This window comes from Meleagris gallopavo, chromosome 7, assembly GCF_905368555.1.
Source record: "Meleagris gallopavo chromosome 7, MGAL_WU_HG_1.1, whole genome shotgun sequence".
Lineage (NCBI taxonomy): Eukaryota > Metazoa > Chordata > Aves > Galliformes > Phasianidae > Meleagris > Meleagris gallopavo.
This window is the reverse complement of record NC_139410.1, coordinates 14,629,601-14,652,553: the sequence shown is the minus strand read 5'-3', so window position 1 is coordinate 14,652,553 and position 22,953 is coordinate 14,629,601. Positions and strand designations below refer to the sequence as shown.

The 22,953-nt window shown below is 34.4% G+C and overlaps 1 protein-coding gene across 10 annotated transcripts in view; it reads right to left on the bottom strand.

Moving 5' to 3' along the window:
- Positions 1–22,953, bottom strand: part of LOC100546807 (titin) — a 240,299-nt gene that overhangs the window by 125,972 nt on the left and 91,374 nt on the right. For 6 of the 10 annotated variants that reach the window (XM_085228569.1, XM_085228575.1, XM_085228578.1 and 3 more), the window contains 37 exons: positions 21,610–21,678; positions 20,920–21,003; positions 20,556–20,618; positions 20,247–20,318; positions 19,840–19,917; positions 19,272–19,349; positions 19,015–19,095; positions 18,548–18,625; positions 18,269–18,349; positions 18,013–18,096; positions 17,607–17,705; positions 16,498–16,575; positions 15,586–15,660; positions 15,329–15,403; positions 14,985–15,068; positions 14,660–14,719; positions 14,278–14,355; positions 13,976–14,053; positions 12,966–13,049; positions 12,594–12,665; positions 10,428–10,511; positions 9,899–10,228; positions 7,944–8,021; positions 7,673–7,750; positions 7,377–7,460; positions 7,096–7,182; positions 6,429–6,509; positions 6,074–6,169; positions 5,780–5,863; positions 4,833–4,934; positions 4,186–4,263; positions 3,894–3,977; positions 3,585–3,668; positions 3,045–3,386; positions 2,377–2,457; positions 1,550–1,633; positions 305–388 (listed from right to left, as the gene is read on the bottom strand). In XM_085228569.1, coding sequence (XP_085084695.1) covers positions 305–388; positions 1,550–1,633; positions 2,377–2,457; positions 3,045–3,386; positions 3,585–3,668; positions 3,894–3,977; positions 4,186–4,263; positions 4,833–4,934; positions 5,780–5,863; positions 6,074–6,169; positions 6,429–6,509; positions 7,096–7,182; positions 7,377–7,460; positions 7,673–7,750; positions 7,944–8,021; positions 9,899–10,228; positions 10,428–10,511; positions 12,594–12,665; positions 12,966–13,049; positions 13,976–14,053; positions 14,278–14,355; positions 14,660–14,719; positions 14,985–15,068; positions 15,329–15,403; positions 15,586–15,660; positions 16,498–16,575; positions 17,607–17,705; positions 18,013–18,096; positions 18,269–18,349; positions 18,548–18,625; positions 19,015–19,095; positions 19,272–19,349; positions 19,840–19,917; positions 20,247–20,318; positions 20,556–20,618; positions 20,920–21,003; positions 21,610–21,678 — 3,492 coding nt within the window. The remainder of the gene's footprint in view (positions 1–304; positions 389–1,549; positions 1,634–2,376; positions 2,458–3,044; positions 3,387–3,584; positions 3,669–3,893; positions 3,978–4,185; positions 4,264–4,832; positions 4,935–5,779; positions 5,864–6,073; positions 6,170–6,428; positions 6,510–7,095; positions 7,183–7,376; positions 7,461–7,672; positions 7,751–7,943; positions 8,022–9,898; positions 10,229–10,427; positions 10,512–12,593; positions 12,666–12,965; positions 13,050–13,975; positions 14,054–14,277; positions 14,356–14,659; positions 14,720–14,984; positions 15,069–15,328; positions 15,404–15,585; positions 15,661–16,497; positions 16,576–17,606; positions 17,706–18,012; positions 18,097–18,268; positions 18,350–18,547; positions 18,626–19,014; positions 19,096–19,271; positions 19,350–19,839; positions 19,918–20,246; positions 20,319–20,555; positions 20,619–20,919; positions 21,004–21,609; positions 21,679–22,953) is intronic. The other 4 variants (XM_085228571.1, XM_085228576.1, XM_085228573.1 and 1 more) reach the window with 4 other exon arrangements.

Genomic DNA, 22,953 nt, shown 5'->3' with positions numbered 1-22,953 from the left:
TTTAAGTCATACTCAGATCAACTCTTAAGCCAGCATCTGCTTCAATCTTTTTTTTTTTCTTTCCTAATACAGCTGAATTGTTTTCCCAGATCGGAAGTGGAAGTTTAATTTCTCTCTTATTTACATTTATTTCACCCAACAATAGTGGAGAAAAGAATAATGTTAAAAATCATATCAAAATGTTGGGGGCAGAAGATTCATGGAAATTACTTAAAACTAATTAAAACAATTAGAATTAAAACTAGAATGTGAATCAAGGAATTCTCTGCAATTTACTGCTCGGTTAGATGTATCACTGATGTACCTTCATATAAAGGAGCTTCATCTTCTTTAGGAATTAAGATGGGTACTTTGTCTTCAAGTACAGCACTCTTATCAATCTTGGGAACTTGAAAAGATATTAGCTTTCTTTTAGTAATACCTCAAAATAATTTTCAATTTTTAAAATCCCAAAGAGAAATCAACCCAGATAACTAAGTTCCCAAATACTGAGCATTTTGATGAAAGAAACATTCAGTCTAGAACTGTCTTGCTGGAACAGTGAATTATGTAGAAAATGCATTGTTTCTGCTTTCAAAGAGCATAAGCCATTTGCTTTTCTCACTCTGTCTTTTTGCCTTTCTTTCTGACACAGATGACAACCTCAGTGGTTTGAACTTACTAGCTCTTGTGCTATTACTTCTCTAGGAATATCATGACTATACTTGCTTTAAACTCCCAGTTTAAACTAAATTCACATCTACATCACAAAAATTAAGTTTTCATGTCTGGATAGTGTAAGTAGAGTAACTACTCAGCATGTTTTTTTGTTAATAAATCATCATATTTCTGTCTAGCACATGTATATCACACATACGAAATATTTGAATGAGAGAGCACTCAGAGCTGAAGCAACAGCTAGAGACTAAATTACACTATTCTCGTGGTGTAAAGAACACAAGGATCATTTTAGAAGATATTAGTTGGGAAAAAACAGTCCAAATATTTCCTTTCCAAAAAATCTCATAGCTAAGGCTCCTTTATCTTTCATTTCAGATGCACATGTAGGTTTCTTTTCTTCAGGGACAGCTCTTTTGATAACAGCCAGCCCTTTAAGATCTTATCTCCTCTTAGGGCTTTTAAAGTTATTTGGAAGAAGTTAGAAAAAAAGCAAATCTAAGACAGATTCATGAAGCAACAGAGGATTACATGCTTCCTGACAGAATATTTATGTTAATTCTGAAGATTAAACAGAAGAATAACATACTTAAAACATTTTCTTGAAAGACAGACTTAGTTTTAGCTGATGGAATCTGTGTCCTTTTCAGGAGGACCAAAAGTACTCTTACTTCTGAACTTAAAGACTGAGGCACATATTTTTCAAAGCAACACTCGTGTCTTTTCAACAAATGACTTGAAACAAACAGACCAAAAATGACTCAATCACAAACAACTGAGTAGAGCTTCATAGAGACATAAAACACAGATACATATTTCTCAATGAATAATGAAGACAAAAGACTGAAATCAGAGTTCATGATTCAATGAGGACAACACAGAGGAAGTATACCTTCAGATGGTGGAACCACTTCCTTTTTAGGAACAGCAGGTAGTACTTTCTCCTTTGGAACAGGTTTCTTTGGCAGTGCTGGCACTTTAAAGACATTTGTAATGATTTTAAGAATTTTTGCAGTAGTAATAGTAAAAAAAATGCAAACAGTGCAATGAGTAAGAGAAGAACAGTTAGAATTAGAAAAACACAAAATAGAGTGCCTTTGGTTGCTATTGAGTGGTAGCCTTAAGAGCTATCCTCCTCAGCTGTTTTGCAGGGATTCGCACAGCTCTTTGGTAAACTCAATACAGTGGGATGGGCCTTAATAAAAAACTCACCACAAGGTGGGTTTCTCGCAAATTAAGAGCTCTGAAGAGAAAAGTAAAGAACTCTGGACTACAACAGGAACTCTGCTAACATGTGCTGACCATTGCTGTTGATAACAGTCTTCGTAGAGACTGACACTGAGAACACATATCAATATCAAATCCACTCCAGCATATAATTAGGTTGAAGAAATTAACTGTCTTTTGGGATTCTGTGGGAAAATAAAGTTGACTGCTTGATAGACTTTTAATTTACACATCTACTTGTTTTCAATACTTAGATATAAAATGTCAGTAATACTCTGACAGCAAAAATGCCTCCAAATGCCTTTGCTCTCAGAAAGAATTTGTCCAAGTTTTGATTTGTTAAATAAGTATTTATCTTTAATAATTAAGTACCTTAATCCCAGTCTTTGACAGTACTGAGAAAAAAATTAGGTATTTGTCAAATTTACTGCATTTGGGGATTCTGAGAAGACAGAAGACTGCGTTTTTAAATTCCTCTTAAAGCTCATGTACCTTTAGCTGGCGGAGCTTCTTTTTTTGGAACAGGAACAGGTACTTTTTCTTCTGGCAGAGGTCTTTTAGGCACCTCGGGTACTTTAAGAAATATTTCAATAGGGATTTTAAGTTAGTTGTGAGGAATTACAACAGATACAAAGTCAGAAAGCAGAGTAATCATTTAATTTAGAACAATTATCTCATCTATGCTGTCAAGAGAACAGTCACTAGTCTCAGAACTTGAGCAATGGTAGCTAAGGAATATAAGCGTACATCGTTCTGGTTCATTTCAGATACAATTTTTGATAGGCTTGGTGGATCCTATGATCTTATAATCACACATATAAAAGATAAGAAAGAAAGCCATGCTTGAATTTTAACAGCTCCATGATTCATTGGAACTAAAATGTACAAAAGAAACACATTGACACAAAACAGTATTGAATCCAGACTGAAGCTGAACTGCATCAGAAAAGTATCATTTACTTTGTTTGTATCACATCTACCCTGGTTCAACCTTTCCATTCCACTCTGGAGAGAATTCCTTAGTAATAGCGAATGGATTTATCATCATCAGCTGCAGACAGAGTAGTACAAACAGGGAAAAATATAAAGAAGGAGGCTTAAGCAGTAGCTAGAAACTTAAATAGCAATGATAAGAATAAAGAAATCATGATATGATGTACCTATAGCTGGTGGGATTTCATAAGTTTCCTCATATGCTTCCTCATATTTCTCATAGATTTCTTCTTTCTCCCTAAATTCATACTTCTCATAGATATCTTCCTTCTCTTCAGCCTCCAGTTCATACTCTTGTTCCTGGATTTCTCTGTATCTCTCAGGTACTTCAGGTTCCTCATATGCTTCAATTTCTTCACTTTCCTGAACCCCCTCAAATTCTTCGATACTTTCGTACGTCTCATATTTCTCATACTCTTCATATGCATATTCATATTTCTCTGCTGCAGGAACAGGAGCAGGAGCCGGAGCAGGGACTTTCCGAATGGGTTTCTTGGATATTTCAGGCACTTTAGAGATGGTATTATTGTTAGTACATTTACAATTATTTCATTTCATTTACAGTTGGACAAAAACATCCATACAGAACAGAAAATATTCGTGATAACCACAAGCACTATTTATTTCAAAATTAAGAATGGTACATATTCCAGAAGATTTTAGGAAGAGAAAAAAAAAATGTTTGGAAGAAAGAAATATATCTGTACCTTTACTTGGAGGTGGTTCTTCGGGCTTAGGAACAATGACTGGTACTTTCTCTTCTGCAACATCTCTTTTACGCACCTCAGGGACTTTAAAGATATGATTTTCTTTTAGCAATTAGAAGGAAAAACTTAAAGCAATATAATTAAAAACAAACATGGACAATAAACAGCTTAATGACTTCACAATGCAAACATTGATAATGAAGAGTTTTAACATAAATTAGAGCAGAAATCTCATATAACAGACAAAAGTTAGAAAGAAGCTCAAGAGTCTTTTTTAGCATGAATATAAATGATCTGGAGAACATGTACCTTTTGCAGCAGGAACTTCCACTTTTTCAGGAGGGGCAACAGGTACCTTCTTTTCAGGAACAACTTTCATAGGCACCTTGGGTACTTTAAAGATATAACCTGACTTCAGTGTTCTTGTTGCACAGTTTTTAAATAGACACAAACCGAGACACTTTCCAACAGCAGAACAGAAACTCACAAACAGTGAAGTGACAAACTCAGTACAACACAGACCTATTAAAAGTCTTGTGCTAAGCTCAGCTTGTATGAAGAATGCTATCTATCAACAACACAGAATTTACAAATGCAATACCTTTTTCTGGTGGAACCGGCACCTTTTTAGGAATAGGTACCTTCTCTTCTGGAACAGGTTTCTTAGGCATCTCAGGCACTTTAAAGATATATTTTCAATTTAGAATGTCATCAACCAGTATTAACAGTAAGACTACAAAAAACATAGATATATACATAAAGAAATAAAAATAAAGGACATTGGCAGACTTTTTGAAGAAGTTAATTGTTTTGGAGATTATTATTTGTCAGGAATCTGACAGGCACTCTGAGACATCAATACAGAAAGACAATAAGGACACAAAAATAACACAAGTAACAAGCAACATAAAACAAATGTTGCTACTGAATGAGAACAACAATACAGATAGCTTTCCTAGTTATTAATTTATATGCCTTTTGCTGGAGGAAGCTCCATTCTGTCAGGAATGGGTACAGGTATTTTTTCTTTTGGGATAGGTTTCTAAGGAATCTCCAGCTCTTTAAAGATATTATTTTGCAAACAAATATTAAAATAACTTTCAGAGCACTGAAGACACTAAGAAACATGAAACAAGATCACAAACTCACCAATACAACAGTTAAGATTTACATAAAGCTCAGAAAAAGAAACAAAGTACATTAATTAAGTCAAAAGATCTCATGGATAATTTGCAAGCAGTGTTGTACCTTTTGTTGGTATGGCTTTCTCTGGAATAGTTTCCTCTTCTTTCTCAGGAATAAAAATAGGAATCTTTTCTTCAGGCACAACTTTCTTTGGCGCCTCAGGCACTTTAAAAGATATTAAGAACTTTTGCAATGTTCCAAAGAAAAATTGACAACGTAGAACAAAAAGACACCAACTTTAAGATAGTTACTTTAACAGTAAGTAACACAAGGGAAACTCAATTCATTACTTTTCATTCCTTTTCCAAAAATAGCAATTTGGTTATGAGGAGATTATGTGAGAATTTACTTTCACCTAATTCTTATACATAATTATTACCAACTGTATTACCAATGTAAGCTGCAAGTGAGTGGTTGTAGAAGATTTTTTTTAGTTTCTAACATATATCCTACCATTGTTTTCTTTTCAATTTTGTTCTAAAAACTCAGCTGCTTAGGTAGACTTTGCTCAGCTCTGAAGAAGTGGCTTCTGAGTAATGTGCTTCCACATCAAATTTTGTATTTAGGATCCATCTTCTGGTTACTTACAGAGCCAATTCTGTTTTGACTTTTTTTGTGTATTAGTAGGCTTGAGATTATAACATAGACTTTCAAAATGTATGCCAGAATGATCTCCATGAATTGAAGAATTTTGAGATAAAGTCCCACAGGACATTATTTCAGGTACTTTGTTGAAACGTTGTGACTCAGGAAGATGAATTATCACTAACAATATCACAATGAATTCTTTAATTCATGGCAAACATTTAAAATTGAAAACAAGTAAATCATTCAAGATCAGATTTCTCAGCCCACAGAAGCCCTACATGAGATCTAGCACTCCAGTATTCTACAGTGGAGTAGCAGTGCTAGAACCAGGGATGTGGCTTCACATGACTATAAACTGATTCCACTGAAATATGAAAATGTAAGGAAAGAGAATTATATTCACACACTGCAAAATGATATACCTTTAGCTGGAGGAATTTTCTTTGCTTTAGGAACTGCAACATGTACTTTTTCTTCTGGTACAGCTTTCTTGGGCACTTCTGGCACTTAAAAGATATTGTTTTGATAAGAATTTTTCTATTATTTAGAACATCACAACTACTAAAAAATACAGAACAAGGTCACAAACAACCATAAGATGAAGAAAACTTCCTTCAAAAGAATGATTAAGGTTTACATTCAACTTAATCACTAGAGATGAAGATCTGATGAACTGAACAGAGCTTTCGGGTAATTTTCAGGAAGGAATGTTGTACCTTTTACTGGTATCTCTGGAATAGCTTCCTCTTCTTCCTCTTCTTCAGGAACAAAAGTAGGTGCCTCTTCAGGAGCAGGTCTTGGTATTTCTGGCACTTAAGGTAGTATTTAATTGTAAGAAACTTAGACACAATATCAGGAGCAGAGAGAGAACTTACACCAAAGCTGAAGAGCACAAATTAGCAAGTACATAGACAATATCAGAAGCAGAGAGACAACTTACAGAAGCTGAAGAGTGCAAATTAGCAAGTACATTTTTAACAGTCTGCTATGATAATATAGTTATATACTAATAACAAACATACAGAAACAACAAGAAGCATTTTGCACAAATTCGCTGATGAGAAGAGATACCTTTGGCTGGTGAAGGCTCTGGCTTTTTATGTACAGGGACAGGTTCTTTCTTTTCTGGAACTTTCTTGGACACTTCAGGCACTTTAAAGACATTGTTGATTAAGAAATTAATTTTCAGTGTAACATAAAATAATAACTGTGTAACTGACATTAAGATAACTACACAAACATGACAAATTTAATTGTGTATGATAACTGATCTTAAAATAACAACTACCGATTCCTCCACAGATATAAATTTACAAACATCTAGATGACTGCATTATAAGTTGATGTAGTAAGGCTAAGGGGAAAATCTGGATGTTTAGGTACATTGTTTATCTTTTAGAGCAGCTGGTTTTGAAACAGCAAGTATTTCAAAATAACTTAGAATTGTAAATAGCTATTATCTTTTGTCCCACTCAAACAAACAAACAAAAAAAAAACAACACAAAAAGGAGACAATACATGACACAAACATGGAAATTTAAAAAGTGTAAAGTAAATATATCACCCATGTTCAACATAAATGTACGTAACACAATCACAATACAGTGTTTTGATCACACACAGGGTAGTGAATAGTTCAGTATCAAATACAATAAGAAGAGGAGTGGGTTTGTTGCTTGTCTTCTAAAACTGGAGAAACAAAACTAGGAATACTTGTTTGAATCAGAAAATGGTGTACCTTTAGCTGATGGAGGTTCTTCCACTTTTTTAGGTACTGGGACAAGTACCTTTTCTTCTGGCACAGGTTTCTTTGGTACTTCAGGAACTTTAAAGACATAATTGCAATTAAAGAATTTAATTTTTGAACCACCATGCAAAGAATCAATAAAAATTGAATGAATCTATTTGAATGACAAAACGAACACACAAGAATAGACTCTTCAAACTAAATTACATTAAAGAACACATGTGAACGAAAAACTTTGCTTTTTAAAAATATTTGGTTAAGAGCTGATATACCTTTAGCTGGTGGAAGATCCTTCTTTTTCTTTACAAGAATTGGAACCTTCTCCTCTTGCACAGGTTTCTTTGACACTTCTGGAACTTTAAAGATATTATTGTAAAAAGAGCCTGGAATAAGCAGCTAAAACACCATGACATAAAAGCCAATAACACTAAACATTTTAACACAAACACACAGAATGACAGTTCTTAAGACCAATAATCCTTTTACTGTCATCTTGCTTAATACAAGTGAGAAGATAAATGAAGTCTAGAAGACCTTTCTGATTACATGTAATTATAAGTTGCTATACCTTTAGGTGGGGGAGCTTCCTTCTTCTTTGGCACCTGGACTTTCTTTTCAGGTTCAGGTTTCTTTGGCACCTCAGGCACTTCAAAAACATTATTTTGGTTAAAACATAACCCACAAGCTATTCAAAACAGAGAAGAACAGAAAACAGCAGCACAAACACATCAAACACAGAGCCCCCTTCCGAAAGAAAAAATAATGCTCAAGTGAAGCATCTGAAACATGGTGTAAGTATATATTCAGAGAATGCCTGCTAACATCAAGTGATGATATACCTTTTGCTGGAGGAACTTCCTTTTTCTTCAGCACAGGTATTTTTTCCTCTGGAACAGCCTTCTTGGGCACCTCAGGCACTTGAAAGATACCATTAATGTCTTAGATATTTACTTCTAAAACAACAGGAACAAGCAAGCAAGCAAGAACTCCTAACACAAATAAATCTCAAAGTCATACCCAAAACAAACAGCTATAATTTAAAATGATTTGAGCACAAAGACAGAGTAAAACAGAAAACAGATTACATTCACTGCTGTTCAGCCTATCCTCCCTGATCAGCCATGGATGCCACCAAGATATTTTCTTTTTTAATTCAAGGATTTATTTGTTGACCCAAAGACAGAGAAAGACAGGATGTGGCTTTTTAGAACCAATTAAAGATAATCGTGGGGAAACTAACTAAAATACAAATTCAACCCTTTCCTCAATTTTTTTGAGCAAATGAAAATGCTAACAGTAGATGAAAACAAACTTTGTAATAAGCACCTGCTTTAAGTGCAGTATTAAAATTTAGGGTTTCATTTTTCTCCTTACTTTCCTCTAGAGCTATGATCCTAACACTTCTAAGACATTCAACAGGCTATACTTGATCATGTTGAGTACGTCAGTTTTGCGCATATATCAAATATATATTGCTGATTACATTTTATTCTTCAGAGTTTTCCAAGTGCTACCAACATGCTAAAAGCAAGCAGACACAATTTACCAATTGATTCAAATCCAACAGAGAACTGGACAAATAGCAAACACTCAGCAGTTTATACCATAATTTGTTGGTTAATGGCATCGAATCAAATCCTGACTCAGCTGAAATAAGCACAAATTTTCCATTTAACTGCACTTTCAACTAAAATGTATACAAATAGCTATTGTACTCCACAATCCAGAAGTATTCATGTAAGTTTTATGATGATGGGAGGAGAATAATCACTTGCTGAGCATATTGAAGAAAGACTGCAGCACGTACAGGTTAACATTAGCTGCTGGGATTGGTCAAGAGAAATTTCAGGCAACCTTAATTTCCCAGCTCAGGAGAAACCTCACTTTTTCTGTGTGCAGCATGGCCTTTTCTTTAATAGGAAAAATGTACTAATCAATTTATTAAAATTATAGAGCAAACAACTTCAAATATAATGTTTACACTCATTAGTTAGTAAAAAAAAACAAACAACCTGAACTTCCTTATGGGGAAAAAAAACTATGGGTTGAATTGATTAATATCTGGAAAATATGCTTTGTGTACTCCTAGACAATTACATCATATTGGAAAACTGGACATAGTTAGTCCATGTCTTTATATTAAGACGTAGGAAGACTTTATTACTAAGATCTTGGCATGGTCTAGTTTTCCTCTCTAAACAGTGAATAACGTGTTCACTCTCTTCTAACAATGTTGAAATTTTATATCATCAACATAAACACAATTTCTGAGGAAAATATCTAAAAATTAAGGGGATTGAAATATGTCAATTTAATAGAACTTTAATATCCTTGGTTTCCATAAATAAATACTCTAACAACAACTACAGAATTTTCAAATAATTTTGAGAGGAAGTCACAGAGGCTTGTGTTCTTAAATGACTTATTTTCAATTACCCTGGCCATTTTCTAGATAAAAATATAATTTTTTGTTACACTTCTCATGAGCAATTCTAAACATTTCAAGCACAGACTGACAGTAGAATTTGACAAGGACAAAATAAAGTCCAATTAAATTGTCTTGGTTATATAGTCTACATGTGAAAGAGGAAAGAACATTTATGATGTGGAACATTTAAACTTGTAGAAGTAGTGAAGTGTAGGCATATAGCACACTTTCAACTCTGTATCCTAGTCATTAAAAGCCTTGGAAAAGAGCAATCTGTGAAGCACATCGGAACACACTAAGACAAAACTATGATACATTAACAGAAGATACTTCTCATTCTCACACAGTCCTATAACTAAAGTATACCTCTAACTGGTGGTGGAGCCTCCTCTTCATATTGGGGAATTTCTGCCTCCTCCTCCTCATATTGAGGAACTTCCTCTTCATAATAAGCAGCTTCTTCTTCTTCACGAGTGACTTCTTCCTCTTCATATTGAGGAACTTCTTCATACTGAGGAGCTTCTTCCTCATAATGACTAACTTCTTCATAATGTTGGACTTCCTCCTCGTAATGGATTACTTCCTTCTCATATTTGGTTACTTCTTCATACTGCGGAATTTCTTCTTCCTCCTCATCCTGAGGAACTTCAATATACACCTTTTCTTTTTGGACAACCATCTTGCGTACTTCAGGCACTTAAAAAGATATCAATTAAAAGAATTTTAAAATTTAGCATATACCTCTTAATAATACTAAGGATCAGAAGGTAATGACAAGTAAGAATTACACCAGAGGACAAACAATTCTCAGAAAACAGATCGGTACTCACTATACATGGAACATACAGGACACAGAAAATGTTTATATCATATTTCAATACTTCATCCAGTATACCTTTGGCTGGTGGTCTTGGCATTTTTTTAGGAGGAGAAATTGGTACTCTTTCTTCAATGATAGCCCTTTCTGGTACATCAGGCACTTAAAAGATACAGTATATGTATATTTAAGAATGTTTAGAAGTGGCATTTAGAAGAAAAATATTCTTGTCAAGACAAAAAAGAAATGATACAAATACATGGTTAATACAAAAGACAACTGCACTTATTGACACTGCACATGTAATTACAGAACTAAATTAGGCTGTAATTCAATAAAGAAACAATAAATGTTTCAAGATCCCATCGTAAGTGTTTGACATGATTTCTACTTCATCCACTGCTGCAGTGGATGTTACGTCTGCTGATGGGAAAAACTCAAAATCCAAATTCCACCAACTACAAAACCACTAAATTCCATTTGCATCCCCTTTGGCCGTTCTTTTCCACAACAGTGACACTTTATACAACATCAGTAACAGAAAAAAGTCTCAATCACTGTTAACAAAAGGTCTGCAAGGAAAACTCCAGATGAAGATGGGGGAGCATGTAGAAAATGTTGACTGAGTGGATAAGAATGGATAAGATCCCTAGTCTAATTAAGGGTAAAAGATTTCACTGTTCAGTGAAGAAGGCATTACTCTTCTGTCATTTGTTTTACATAATGCCTGGTTTCTTTAGTCATGGCAAGCAACCACTCTATAACAGCAGAAAAAGTTCCAAAAGATTAAGATGCGAATATGCTCAGATTTTAAGACTCAGAAAATTCAGGAAAGAACGTCCACTGTGTTTAAAAAGCATAGTCTCTTCTTTTCCAGCAACAGTGTATGGGTTTTGCTTTCTGGGACTTGGTAATCTGTATCATGGGAAGCTGCACAGAAAATTACCATAGTATTGTAACATCTGGGAGACAGCAAGGCTTGCTAAGTTTGAAATAACTTTGAACTTTATTCTGTCAGATCTGAGATCTTTTTGATCTTTAGGGATGGAATCCATTCTGTCAATGAGAAATTTGAGAATTCTCACTTGCTTCCTTCATGTCAAGCTACAGTGACTGTAGATGCAGAGGGAATGGGATGATGTGAAGACTACCAAGTTTTTTAAAAGTTTTCTGGCAGAATTCTTGATTTTTAATTGTAAGGGCCAAGTACATCTACATTTGAAATCTTGAAGTAAAACTGACTGGAACTCCTAACTTTGATTGATTTGATTACAAAAACTGCATTGTGCGTAAATACTCTTGTCAGGAAAAGCAGGTTTCTATGGATTCTTTTGTCACAACAACACTTCTATTTGCCATATCATGGGAGAACAGGTGAATTTGATATCCTTTTGTTTTGACCCTTATTTTCCAAGAACAGCTGGTAAATTACAAACACAGTCCTCTTCTATTTTCCTTACAATATTCATGATCAGCCTGTCCCCAAACCATTCTCCAGTAGACTAAATAAATTATTTAAACTTCACGTTGATGTGGTTATATTATTTTTTCAATTCATACTGATATATTCAGTATGATGATATATTCAGGATGATGATAATTTTATCAACAGCAACAGGAGCAAAAATAGTAAGTGTGAGCCAGCTTGTGAATCATTTTCCACAAATCAATAGATTACTTCCCTAATTTATATGGCAATTAATTTTCCTTAAGAGCCATGAAGTTTCATTAAAACCCTTCACCTGGCAGGTCTGACACATGAGATTATGCTAAGCCACAGCATAAGAATTCCATTTCTTAGCCAGCTGAGAAACTGAGCAGAAATAAAGGCCAATGCTTTCAGATTTTGGTGAGAGATTATTGTCACAGAAGAAGGGACAGAGCTTCTTTTCAGAAAAGGAAAGCATGTTAATATAAATTAATGAAAATGCTGCCTTGTTTTCCCTCAAATGTCCATGAGGTGGCAGGATTTGCAAAGGAGGGTCTAGTGAAATAGTTGAGCTTTCGCTATAACAGTAAGCCAGAAGGAAAATAAGCCTTTTTTGAGACTTAAATATTGCTCTGGGATTCCTTTGGTATTCTACAAGTTTCATCTTTAAGATAAACTAATCATCAATGATATTCACAGAATAGATTATATTTTGGTGTCTTTTTCTTTTTCTTTTTCTTTTCTTTTCTTTCTTTTTTTTTTTTTTTTTTTTGCTGTCAAATGTAAATTTGGACAAAGTTGCTCTTTGTTCATACCTGTGTATGAAATCTCCTCCTTTGTGTGAAGAGAAACGGACACTTCCTCTGACATAGCCCAGTGTTCTTCTTCTGTTGGTATTTTAAAGACAGAGTCTAATTTAATATCTTTTCTGGTGCAATATCATGTACAAATACATATCCCATTAAGTGTTTCTTAGAAAACTGATTATTATTTCCAGACATCTCTCACACCCAAAGTAATTGGGGAAAATATCTCTAGTGTCTTACTAAGATTCTTTTAAGGTTCCCTTGGGATATGCTGTTGGAGCACTAGAACTATAAAAAAATGTGCCAGAATGTTAGGTTTTAAGCTCTCATGGTATTGCTTTAGGGATGTCTGTTCATAGATTAATCCATGGGCAAGAGTACCTTCTAGTGGTGGTGACACTTTTCTTTTTGGAACAGCAACGGGTACTCTTTCTTCTCGGATCATTTTCTTTGGCTCTTCTGGCACTTTAAAGACAGTAGTTGTAAGAATACTAAATTCTTTAAGAAAGAATGTATTTCCATACAAAGCCCATACAAAAGAATAACAGGCAAACAATTACAAGGGAATAGAACAGATCCCCACATCAACGATACTTACAGTAAACACAACAAAAACACAACATACAAACATAAAGACATTTAAATTCACAGAGAAATTGACCAGCTGAATTTTTAGTACATGGTGGCTAAGGAGGCACTGAGTATTTGGGAGAATATTCGTTTGGAGGTGTTCCAAGAATAAATTTCCTAGAGTTAGATCCTTTTGAAACACCTGACAATTTTAGTAGCAGTAGAAATGTAAGCTACTAAAATAATACAGAAAATGTTAGACTCACATACAGCATAAAACACATCAAAAAGCAAACTGCATAAACACACAAAATGAAGATGCAAAGATAGAGATGAAAGATTTCTCTAGGTCCTTCAGAAACGTAATTTAATCACAAAACACATGACATTGAACATACACGACAAAATTACATTTCAAAAACAAGATCAGAGAAGCAGAACACTTTTCTAAGTCTGAAATCTACCACTCTGAAAATTGACTATGTCCTAAAACATTGATACTATTTTTCTAAATGTGTTCACATTTATTCGCTGAGTAAATTGCTTCATTTAGCTCTCCAGAGAACTTAAGCAGCCAGTGTAACCAATGAAGTTACTGGCAGTTTAGAAAATGCAAGGAATTCAGACATGTGACTGTTCTTCATCACCTACTGCATTTTTTGCAAGGGAGAAGACAAAGTTCCTTTCTCATTTATAAAGCTCCTTCTCATTTATAATCAGGATGATAGAGAATGGAATACTAGCCAGGCAGATAATGAGTATGATACACGCATATATCTGACATTTAGAAGTCTTCTCTACTTTGAAAAGAACTTAGATACCTTTAGCTGGTGGAGCGGCCACTTTCCGTGAAACCGGAACGGGAACTTTCTCTTCTGGCACAGTCTTCTTGGGCACTGCTGACATTTTTAAAATTTTTGTTTGTTTTAAAAGATTTTGAATTAGTCACAAACGTTATCAGACGACAAAACACAAAAGCAGAGACCTGATAATTCTTTAACTCAAATACGGAAATGACAGCAAACAACAACAAAACATTTTGTGCTATACAATTATATGTAATAAATACAAATCACCATTCAGAAAAAAATGCTTTCTTATGTAGCTCTGAAAAATTATATACCTCTTTTGGGTGGAGCCTCATCTTTTTTAGCGACCGCAACCTTTTCTTCTGTGATAATTTTTCTGTGCACTTGAGTCACTTTGAAAGAATAAGAATACTTAATTGTAACATTTGATGTGAAGACACATGGAATTTTTTGTACTTCATCTGAATTTGAGTAAAAGAAAATGCTTAGGAAACTTCAACAACAAAAGCAAGACATCACAGAAGAGTGTACTTCAAACCAATAGAGCAAACAAAGCAAACAGTCGGAAGAAAGGAGAGATGCAAAGAGAGATCACAGATACGAGCAAATAAGAACTTCTTTATGTAAAACACATAATACTGAACACAAATACTGTAAGACAAACAAGAAAATGTTTCATGACATTATTCTGTTTACCTTTGGTTGATGGTGGTTCTTCAACAGCTATCTCAAAAGTGGGCACTTCTTCTGGACGTTCTTAAAAAAGATTGTGCAACTTTAGAAAATGGGATTGATCTCACCAACAGACATAACAAAAACATATAAATTGTGTCTCCAACAAGACACAATCCATAGTTCATATAGTAGACAAACAGACATAAGTACATGCTTAATGTTGAAGAAATTCAGTACGTGAGATTTATTTATCAACATGCATGCAGGTCAAAGAAGAAAAGTAGGAATAAATTTATTTATTTATTTATTTATTTATTTGTGCAAGTGGATCAAACCACAGATATACCTCTTGATGGTGGAGCCTCCACCTTCTTAGGAACAGGGACAGGTACTTTCTCTTTTGGAGTTACTTTTTTATGAACTTCAGGCACTTTAAAAATATGAGTAAGATGCGAAGATGAGAAAGAATAAGTTGTAATGTTTGTAATTATCTACTACATTGCTTTTTGTCATTTTTTTTAATAGTAGCAATTTACTGAGTTATTTTCCATAGTAGAAGATGGAATTTCAGACAATCATTCATCATTGAAAGCAGACAATACCCATGACAGCATAAAAAGACAGTATGATAAACACTATCCCCTTTAAGAGGCAAGTATAACATCATCCAAATGAGGAACTGTTTTATACCTTTAGCTGCTGGAGCTTCCTTCAGAGCAGCTGGAATTTCTGGTTCAGGGGCAACTCTCCTAGGCTTCTCAGGCACTTTAAGAGATTATAACACATAGTTTTACAAAGAAGAATAGTATCACTTTAGCATACACACATTTCCTTAATGTAAAAACCCACAAATGTACAGAAACACATAGTGGCAACATACATTCAGAATAATGACACAAACAATGAGACAGAAACAACTACTGTTTTTAAATGAAAAGAATGTATACCTTTAGCAGGTGGGGCTTCCTTTCTTTTAGGCACAGTTACCTTCTCTTCTATGTAATAAGACTCTTCTTCAGTCACTTAAAAATAGTAAAATAAAAATACTTGAATTTCAGTATTTGACATCTGTTACTGTCTTTACAGCACTGGTATGTAACAAAATATTTGTAAGACAAGAGTAAGCAGTGAGAATTACTAAAAGACAACTCTGGTGTCTTTTAAAATCTAGATTTTTACCCTCCTGCTCCCTCTGAAGCCAGTGGAACAAGTCCAAGAAACTTATCTTGTATTTCTGTGAATTTGAAAATCTGGCATACGAAGTGCCAGATCAGAACTTTCCATTCTTGTGTCTGTTAGTACACTACTATCAGGACTTGTTCACTTCAAGAAAGCTTCCCAGATACTTATAAAAAGAAATCATTAATTCATTGGATAAAGTTATCCCTTGTAAGTACTTTCCATGGTGTTGCTTTTGAAGAAAATTGAGACAATCAGTGTGCATTACTGTTCTTCACAGAATTATTTTAACATAGATAAACTCAAATTGGGAACAATTTTATCAGTTTACTGTCAAATGGTATAAGAAACTGGAATACATCATGAGATTCTGAAGGGTCTTTACTTCATCCAAAAAACAAGGTGAAAGAGTAATTTTCAAGAGAGAGTAATTGTAAAAAAATAAAACAAAAATAAAACATCAAAGAGACACCTCATTTTCACTGTATCAAGGCAAGAGTAATTACACTTTCCAAAAGCAAGACAAATTGAAGACAGAATGACAGTTTATGAAATATGAAACTTAAGGCATATTTGTGCAGCAGTAAAATTTCCTTTTAAATACAGTAGATCTTTATGCTATTTTTGATACAAAATAAAATTTTTTGTTGTTGTCTAGTATTCTTGAATTGTGATCATACCTTCAGAAACCTCCTCTCTGTGAATGGAAACAGATACTTCCTCTGTTTCTTCTTCAGACCATTCTTCAACTATTGGTTCTTTAAAGAAAATATTTAGTTTTTATTATTTCTGGTAAATGGATGAATGGTTCAATGGATGGACAAGGTGAAGATCACATCTTAAAAGTTCTGTATTACATCATGCATATTGTATAGAAAGTGCTGAGCACACATTTATGATCTGCACTAAGTGACCCATGTACCATATTGTGTACTGCTGTCTCTCTCAAATATTTTTCACATGTCAAATGTCAGCTCATCAGAATGCCTCAACTCCCCAGACCTCCCCCTCACAACAGCTGATGTGGGGAAAGAATTAGATGTTGTTACTTGATCTAGCTACATGAAAGTAAGAAGGATACAAGATAAGGGAAGGTCATGAATTGAAAGGAAAGCTTGTCATATATGTCTACAAATATGACTGAATAAGGGAAAAATCAGCTTGTTCAGGAATAAAAGACTGATTAGCAGGGGAGAAAAATTAACAGTATATCAGCATATATGAGTATACGTTAGCATGTTCGTATTTTAAATACATAACTTCCATATCTTCCAGTAAAGCATTTGTATTTTTATAGAACATATAAATTATGTTGACAAGCAAATCATTAATGGCATATGGAAAGTCAAAATGTTGATTTCATCTATCTTGAAACAGATGAACTTAAAACAACTGATCCCAGCCTTTTTTGAATATGAAGAGTATGAGAATCTGAACTAAAAGAGTTCTTGTGGAGAACATAATACCTGCAAGACTGCAGAGAGCAAAGTGGGGATTACAAGAAATGGATAGCTGTGGTCCTAAGTGCTGGTATCTAACCTCAACACTATACATCTATACATCTCATGAAAGTTTGATGGTAAGATTAGTAGTTGTATTCCCATACATTTCATGGGATGTTAAGTGCATTCAGAAGGTATTAACTAACTAGAAGCCTATAAAACATTCCTACAGAAAACTCATTCAAAATAACTAACACAAAATTCTTGCATATTTTGGTCTTAGAGCAAGAGGCTTCTAGAAGAAGCACAGGTTTCTCATTGGCATTTGTTAACAATTTGTTAACTACCTTCAGGTGATGGGATTTCTTCTGGAACAGCAATAGATATTTTTTCTTCTGTAATAAGCATTCTTTCTTCAAAAGTTGCTCTCTTCTGCACTTCAGGTACTTTGAAAGATAATAGTATTAAATGGATGATTTTCTAATGCCAGTGTGAAATCCACCTTCCAAAATGCAAGTAACTAAATTTCCAAAGAATTGCTTAAGGGTCTTGAACAAATAACACAACAGAGATTCAACACTTAACATTCATATTTTTGTAAGTAATGTACAATACACAAAAAAATAACCATTGTTTTACTGTCACTAAATCAATACTGTGGAATTCATAAAGGAAGCACAAATCAATGACAAGACAGAACATACACATAGGAGCTAAGAAACAGCATTTTATTTATTCTGCTGGAAAGCATACCTTTAGCTGGAGGAGCCTCAACTTTTTTAGGAACAGCAGGAGGTACCTTTTCTTTAGGGACAGGTTTCTTAGGAACTGCAGGCACTTTTAAAAAAAAAACATTTAATTTTAGGATCTAGTAAGTGCAAAACTTTCAAAGGCAACATGAAACAGAAATGTATTGTTCAAAAAGAAGATTACACAGACAATTTGTTTACAAAGCACAACTGACTAAACTGAGGGAAATGTTTATGATCTGAAGACTAGAAGACAATACCTTTTGCAGGTGGAGCCTCTTCTACTTTAGGAATCTGAGGCAATTTTTCTTCTGGTACTGGTTTCTTAGGTATTTCTGGTGCTTCAGAGATATTAATTAAACAATATTAAATAAAATTACAAGTGTCTCAAGACTACATCTAAAGACAATTATCAACAAAACTGACACAAAAAAACCACGTAACTAGTATTACTGAAGCACAACTGAACTCAGATTCACCTAACAATAAGGAACAAAATTAGACAAACAAAATGCTTAAGATATTTGATTTAAGTATACCTTTAGGTGGTGGAGCTGCTTCTCTTTTTGGAACAGCAACTTTTTCCTCTGGGGGAGCTCTTTTGGGCTCCTCTGGCACTTAAAAAACATGAAACAAAACAATTGAATTCCATGTTTCAAAGATCTATTTGAGTATTTTATGAATGCATCAATTCATAAGAATATCAGGACACGTCAAATATCACATAAATATTACATTTAACACAGAGAAATATAAGACTAACATACAGTTGAAAAAAAAGTTTATCTATTCAGTCACTGGAAGCCTCTAAGGTGCTTTGAGACTGATTCCTTAACTTGAGAGAGCTATCTGTTACCTGACCTTAAAAAGTGTTACATGTGCACAAACAATTATACATTAAAAAAAAAAAAGCCTGACAAATACACTTACATAGAAACTAAAACCAACAAAAAACATTTTTTTAAAAAAAAGATATTTGAGAGGTACACTCCATCACTAAATATACCTTTGACAGGTGGAGGTTCTGCTTTGGGAACTGGAATGTGTACCTTTTCTTCAGGCAGAGGTTTTTTAGGCACTTCAGGCACTTTAAAGACATTAAAATGTGTATAAAGAATCTTGTTAAGGCTTTTGAATTGTCTTAGATGAGAAGAGACATACAACACACATATACTACATATGCTTATATTTAAAATTGAGTAGTAGCTGGAACAAAACAACAGTACAGGACAGGTTAAAGTTCACTTTCAAAAGATTCTGTACCTTTTACTGGGGGAGACACCTCCTTCTTAGCAACAGCAACTCTCTTTTCTGGAACAGGTTTCTTAGGGACTTCAGGCACTTGGAAAGCATTTCCAAAGGGAGAGAACTTTAGTTTTCACAACACTTATTCAGATTTCAAGATTGCTTTATAGCACACAATGTCTGGGCAAGTAGTTAAACACTGCAACACAATACACTGTACAACTCTTTGGACATAAAGTAGACTATTTAGAAAGGCACTAAAATGCAATATAAAATTCCAAAATCAACATTTATGTGCTATAATTTTTCGTGGCACTCTAAAAGGAAAAATATCCAACTCTTATCTGCAAAAAACACACAGTCAAAGCAAACACAAGAAACAAACACAAGAGTGTTAGGAAAGAGAAGAGCCAACACTGAGACACATTCAAGCACTGTAAACTAAGATACAGCACAAGGCAAAGAAAGGAGATCAGGCAAAATAAAAGGCACATAGATAGCAGATACATGAAAACATTCAAGACAGCTTACAAAAATATATTGCAAGATAGTAAGATGTTTTCTTAAACATGGATAGAAGAAGTACCTTTAGCAGGTGGAGCTTCTTTTGGGACAGGAACAGGCTTTCTTTCTTCTGGGACATGCCTCTTTGTTATCTCAGGCACTTTAAAGAGATAGGTGGTGAACATTTAGAAGATGGAAAGAGAGTACATTGCTGTAGGCTGTTTTCAACATGCGGCGTAAGCAAACACTGCATGTCAAAAAATATGCTGTTTTTCAGACAGGGAAATATTCTCAAATTTTCTAAAAAAATCAAAGATTTAATTAAAGTAGTGAATAAGAAGTAGACTTGGAAATGAAGTAGGAGATGATGTTTGAGGGTAGAACCATTAGATCTGAGCCTTGATATGCTGTTCTTTGATATAGAGTGGTACAGACACATAAATTAAAAAAAAAAATAAATTAGGCAGATGATGCAAAGATTTAATTCACCTTCAACGCGATGAGTCTCCAGTTCTTCAGAAATGACCTCTTGTTCTTCCTCTTCTTCAACTTCCTTATGTGCTGCAACAGGAATTTGAAAGATATTAAATATGGAGATGTTAAATCCTAATGTTTGCAATAAACTGAAATAATTTTAAGATATTATGTGTCCAGTACACAAAGGTTCACTGATAACATATGCTAATGTTGTCCAGAAAATCAATTGAATGTGCAGATCTCACAGTGAGTTTTGATTAAGATTCAAATTGTTTAAAAAATCTTAAATATTGATTAGTATCTCATTCTTAAGCAATCTACCTTCAATTGGGTAAACAGCTTCAAAGAATCTTTCTTCAACTGTTTTCTCATGCTCTGTTGGCTCTTCAAAGAGAAGCATTTAAATAATGTTTAGAAAAAATAGCTTAGATGTTAACATCTGTTAATCTAAAGAAAACTGAGGCTACATAGCACAATGAACAAAAAGAAGCAATGCATGTCGAAACGTAAATGTCTAAATATGTAATTTGAAACAGAAAAATTAATTGAAAGAAAAAATAGCAATACAGAAAGTACTGGCTTGTTTTTTTTGTGGGGGTGTGTGATTTTTTTAAAAATTACTATTTTTTTTAATTTGGGTTTACAACTTTTTTTTTTTTTTTTTTTTTTTTTTTTTTTTACATACCTGTGACATATGAATACTCTTCTTCTCTGTGGACAGAAACTGACATCTTTTCTTCTGAAACAGTCCATCTTTCTACTGTTGGTACTTTAAAGATAGGATTTTGTTTTAGTATTTTATATTATAGATCCACAGCAGTGGTAGAGAGCATGTGAATTTTTATGAAATCTGTATCTGTATTGTATGCTAAAGTCTTAGAACATATTTAGACAGTCAGTAATGACATTCTAAAATATTGAACACACAACAAGAACAGATGTAAAATTTACTTTGTTAGAAACGACAGATATTCTTAACAACAGAATTTAAAATAAATTCATGCTCAGACTTCTGCAATTAGTGTATCACAATGATTTCAAAGGCATTTCTTCAAGGAAGTATTATGACACTGAGACATTGTCATGTAAGCATGTGCCAACAGACAGAACAGGTAAAGAGAAAACTAAATCAAAGTACAATATCCAACAGACCATTTAAATACAAATCACAAAGACAGCCACAAACATGAGAAAAACATGCTTCGTGACAGGCAAAATCATGGTAGACATACATTTTGCACAATGAAAGAAGTCACAGTATGATCAGTACAACAGATCCAGGTACATGCACAGTTCTATATGTTCACAAGAGACACAAGAGTTCACAGGGTACTGGAAATATTGTAAACTACAATTGAAAGCTGCTGATCTTTACCTTCCTTTTTCATAACTTTTTCCTCGACGATCATTGGTGTAGGTTTTGCTGGTGGGATTTTCTTGGTAACTGTTAGCATTAAATTTGGTTAATCAGATATATATTCAGAAAAGAGATTAAAACAAATCTACGGCTTTTTAGGAATAATGTTGAAAACACAACAAACATAATCTAGCCCAGCAGCTAAGCCAGGCTCTTCAGAACCGTGCAAAGCGAGAAAAAGGAAGTGCTTGCTTCTTTCAATTCTTCTAAAGGGGCTGGGCTGGGTAACTTCTGTAGTACACAGACGGTCATTATCCTAACATATTTTGAATTCTAGCCAATGATTTCCTGCTGCAGAATGGTAAATGCTATATGAGAGGTTACCGCATGAATAAAGATGCATCTTAATTACAGACTTGTCCTGATAGACAATGCAAGGTGGAAATCTGAGGAAGATGGAGATTTCACATCTTGAGATTAGAGTAAAACAGTTTTTGTCATTTGTGCAATTATACACTTCCTGTTTTAAAGCATCCATTGTCAACATCTAAATTTCCTATTTTCACCTAAAAAACATTTTATCTTCCTTTTACAAAATGCTGCAGAAGCCATTATTATGGCTGTTTTAAAGACTGACAAATTAGTCAGATCCATGTGAAATGAATCATAGAATCGTAGAATTGCTCAGGTTGAAAAGGACCTTAAAGATCATCAAGACCAATCACAAAATAACCATACTATCATAACTCTAACAACCTTCTGCTAAATCACGTCCCTGAGCACCACATCCAAACCATTTTTAAACACATCCAGGGATGGTGACTCAACCATCTCCCTGGGGAGTCTACTCCACTGCTTAACAACCCTTTCTGTAAAGAAGTTTTTCCTGATATCCAACCTAAACCTCCTCTGACACAACTTGAGGCCATTTCCCCTTGTCCTGTCATATATCACCAGTTAGAAGAGACCAACTCCACCCTCACTGCAATCACCTATCAGGTACTTGAAGAGAGCAACAAGGTCTCCCTCAGCCTCCTCTTCCCCAGACTAAACAGCCCCAATTCTTCAGTTGCTCCTTGTAGGACATATTCTCCAAGCCTTTCACAAGCCTTCTTGCCCTTCATGGGACATAGTCCAGCACCTCCATGTCCCTTCTATACTGAGGTGCCCAAAACTGAACACAGTACAAGAAATAAGGCCTCACCAATGCTGAGTACAGGGGCAGGATTACTTCTCTAATCCTTCTCACCACACTATTCCTGATACAAGCCAGGATGCCATAGGCCTTCTTGGCCACCTGGGCATACTGCTGGTTCATATTCAGCAGACTGTCCATCAGTACACCAAAATCCCTTTCCATCA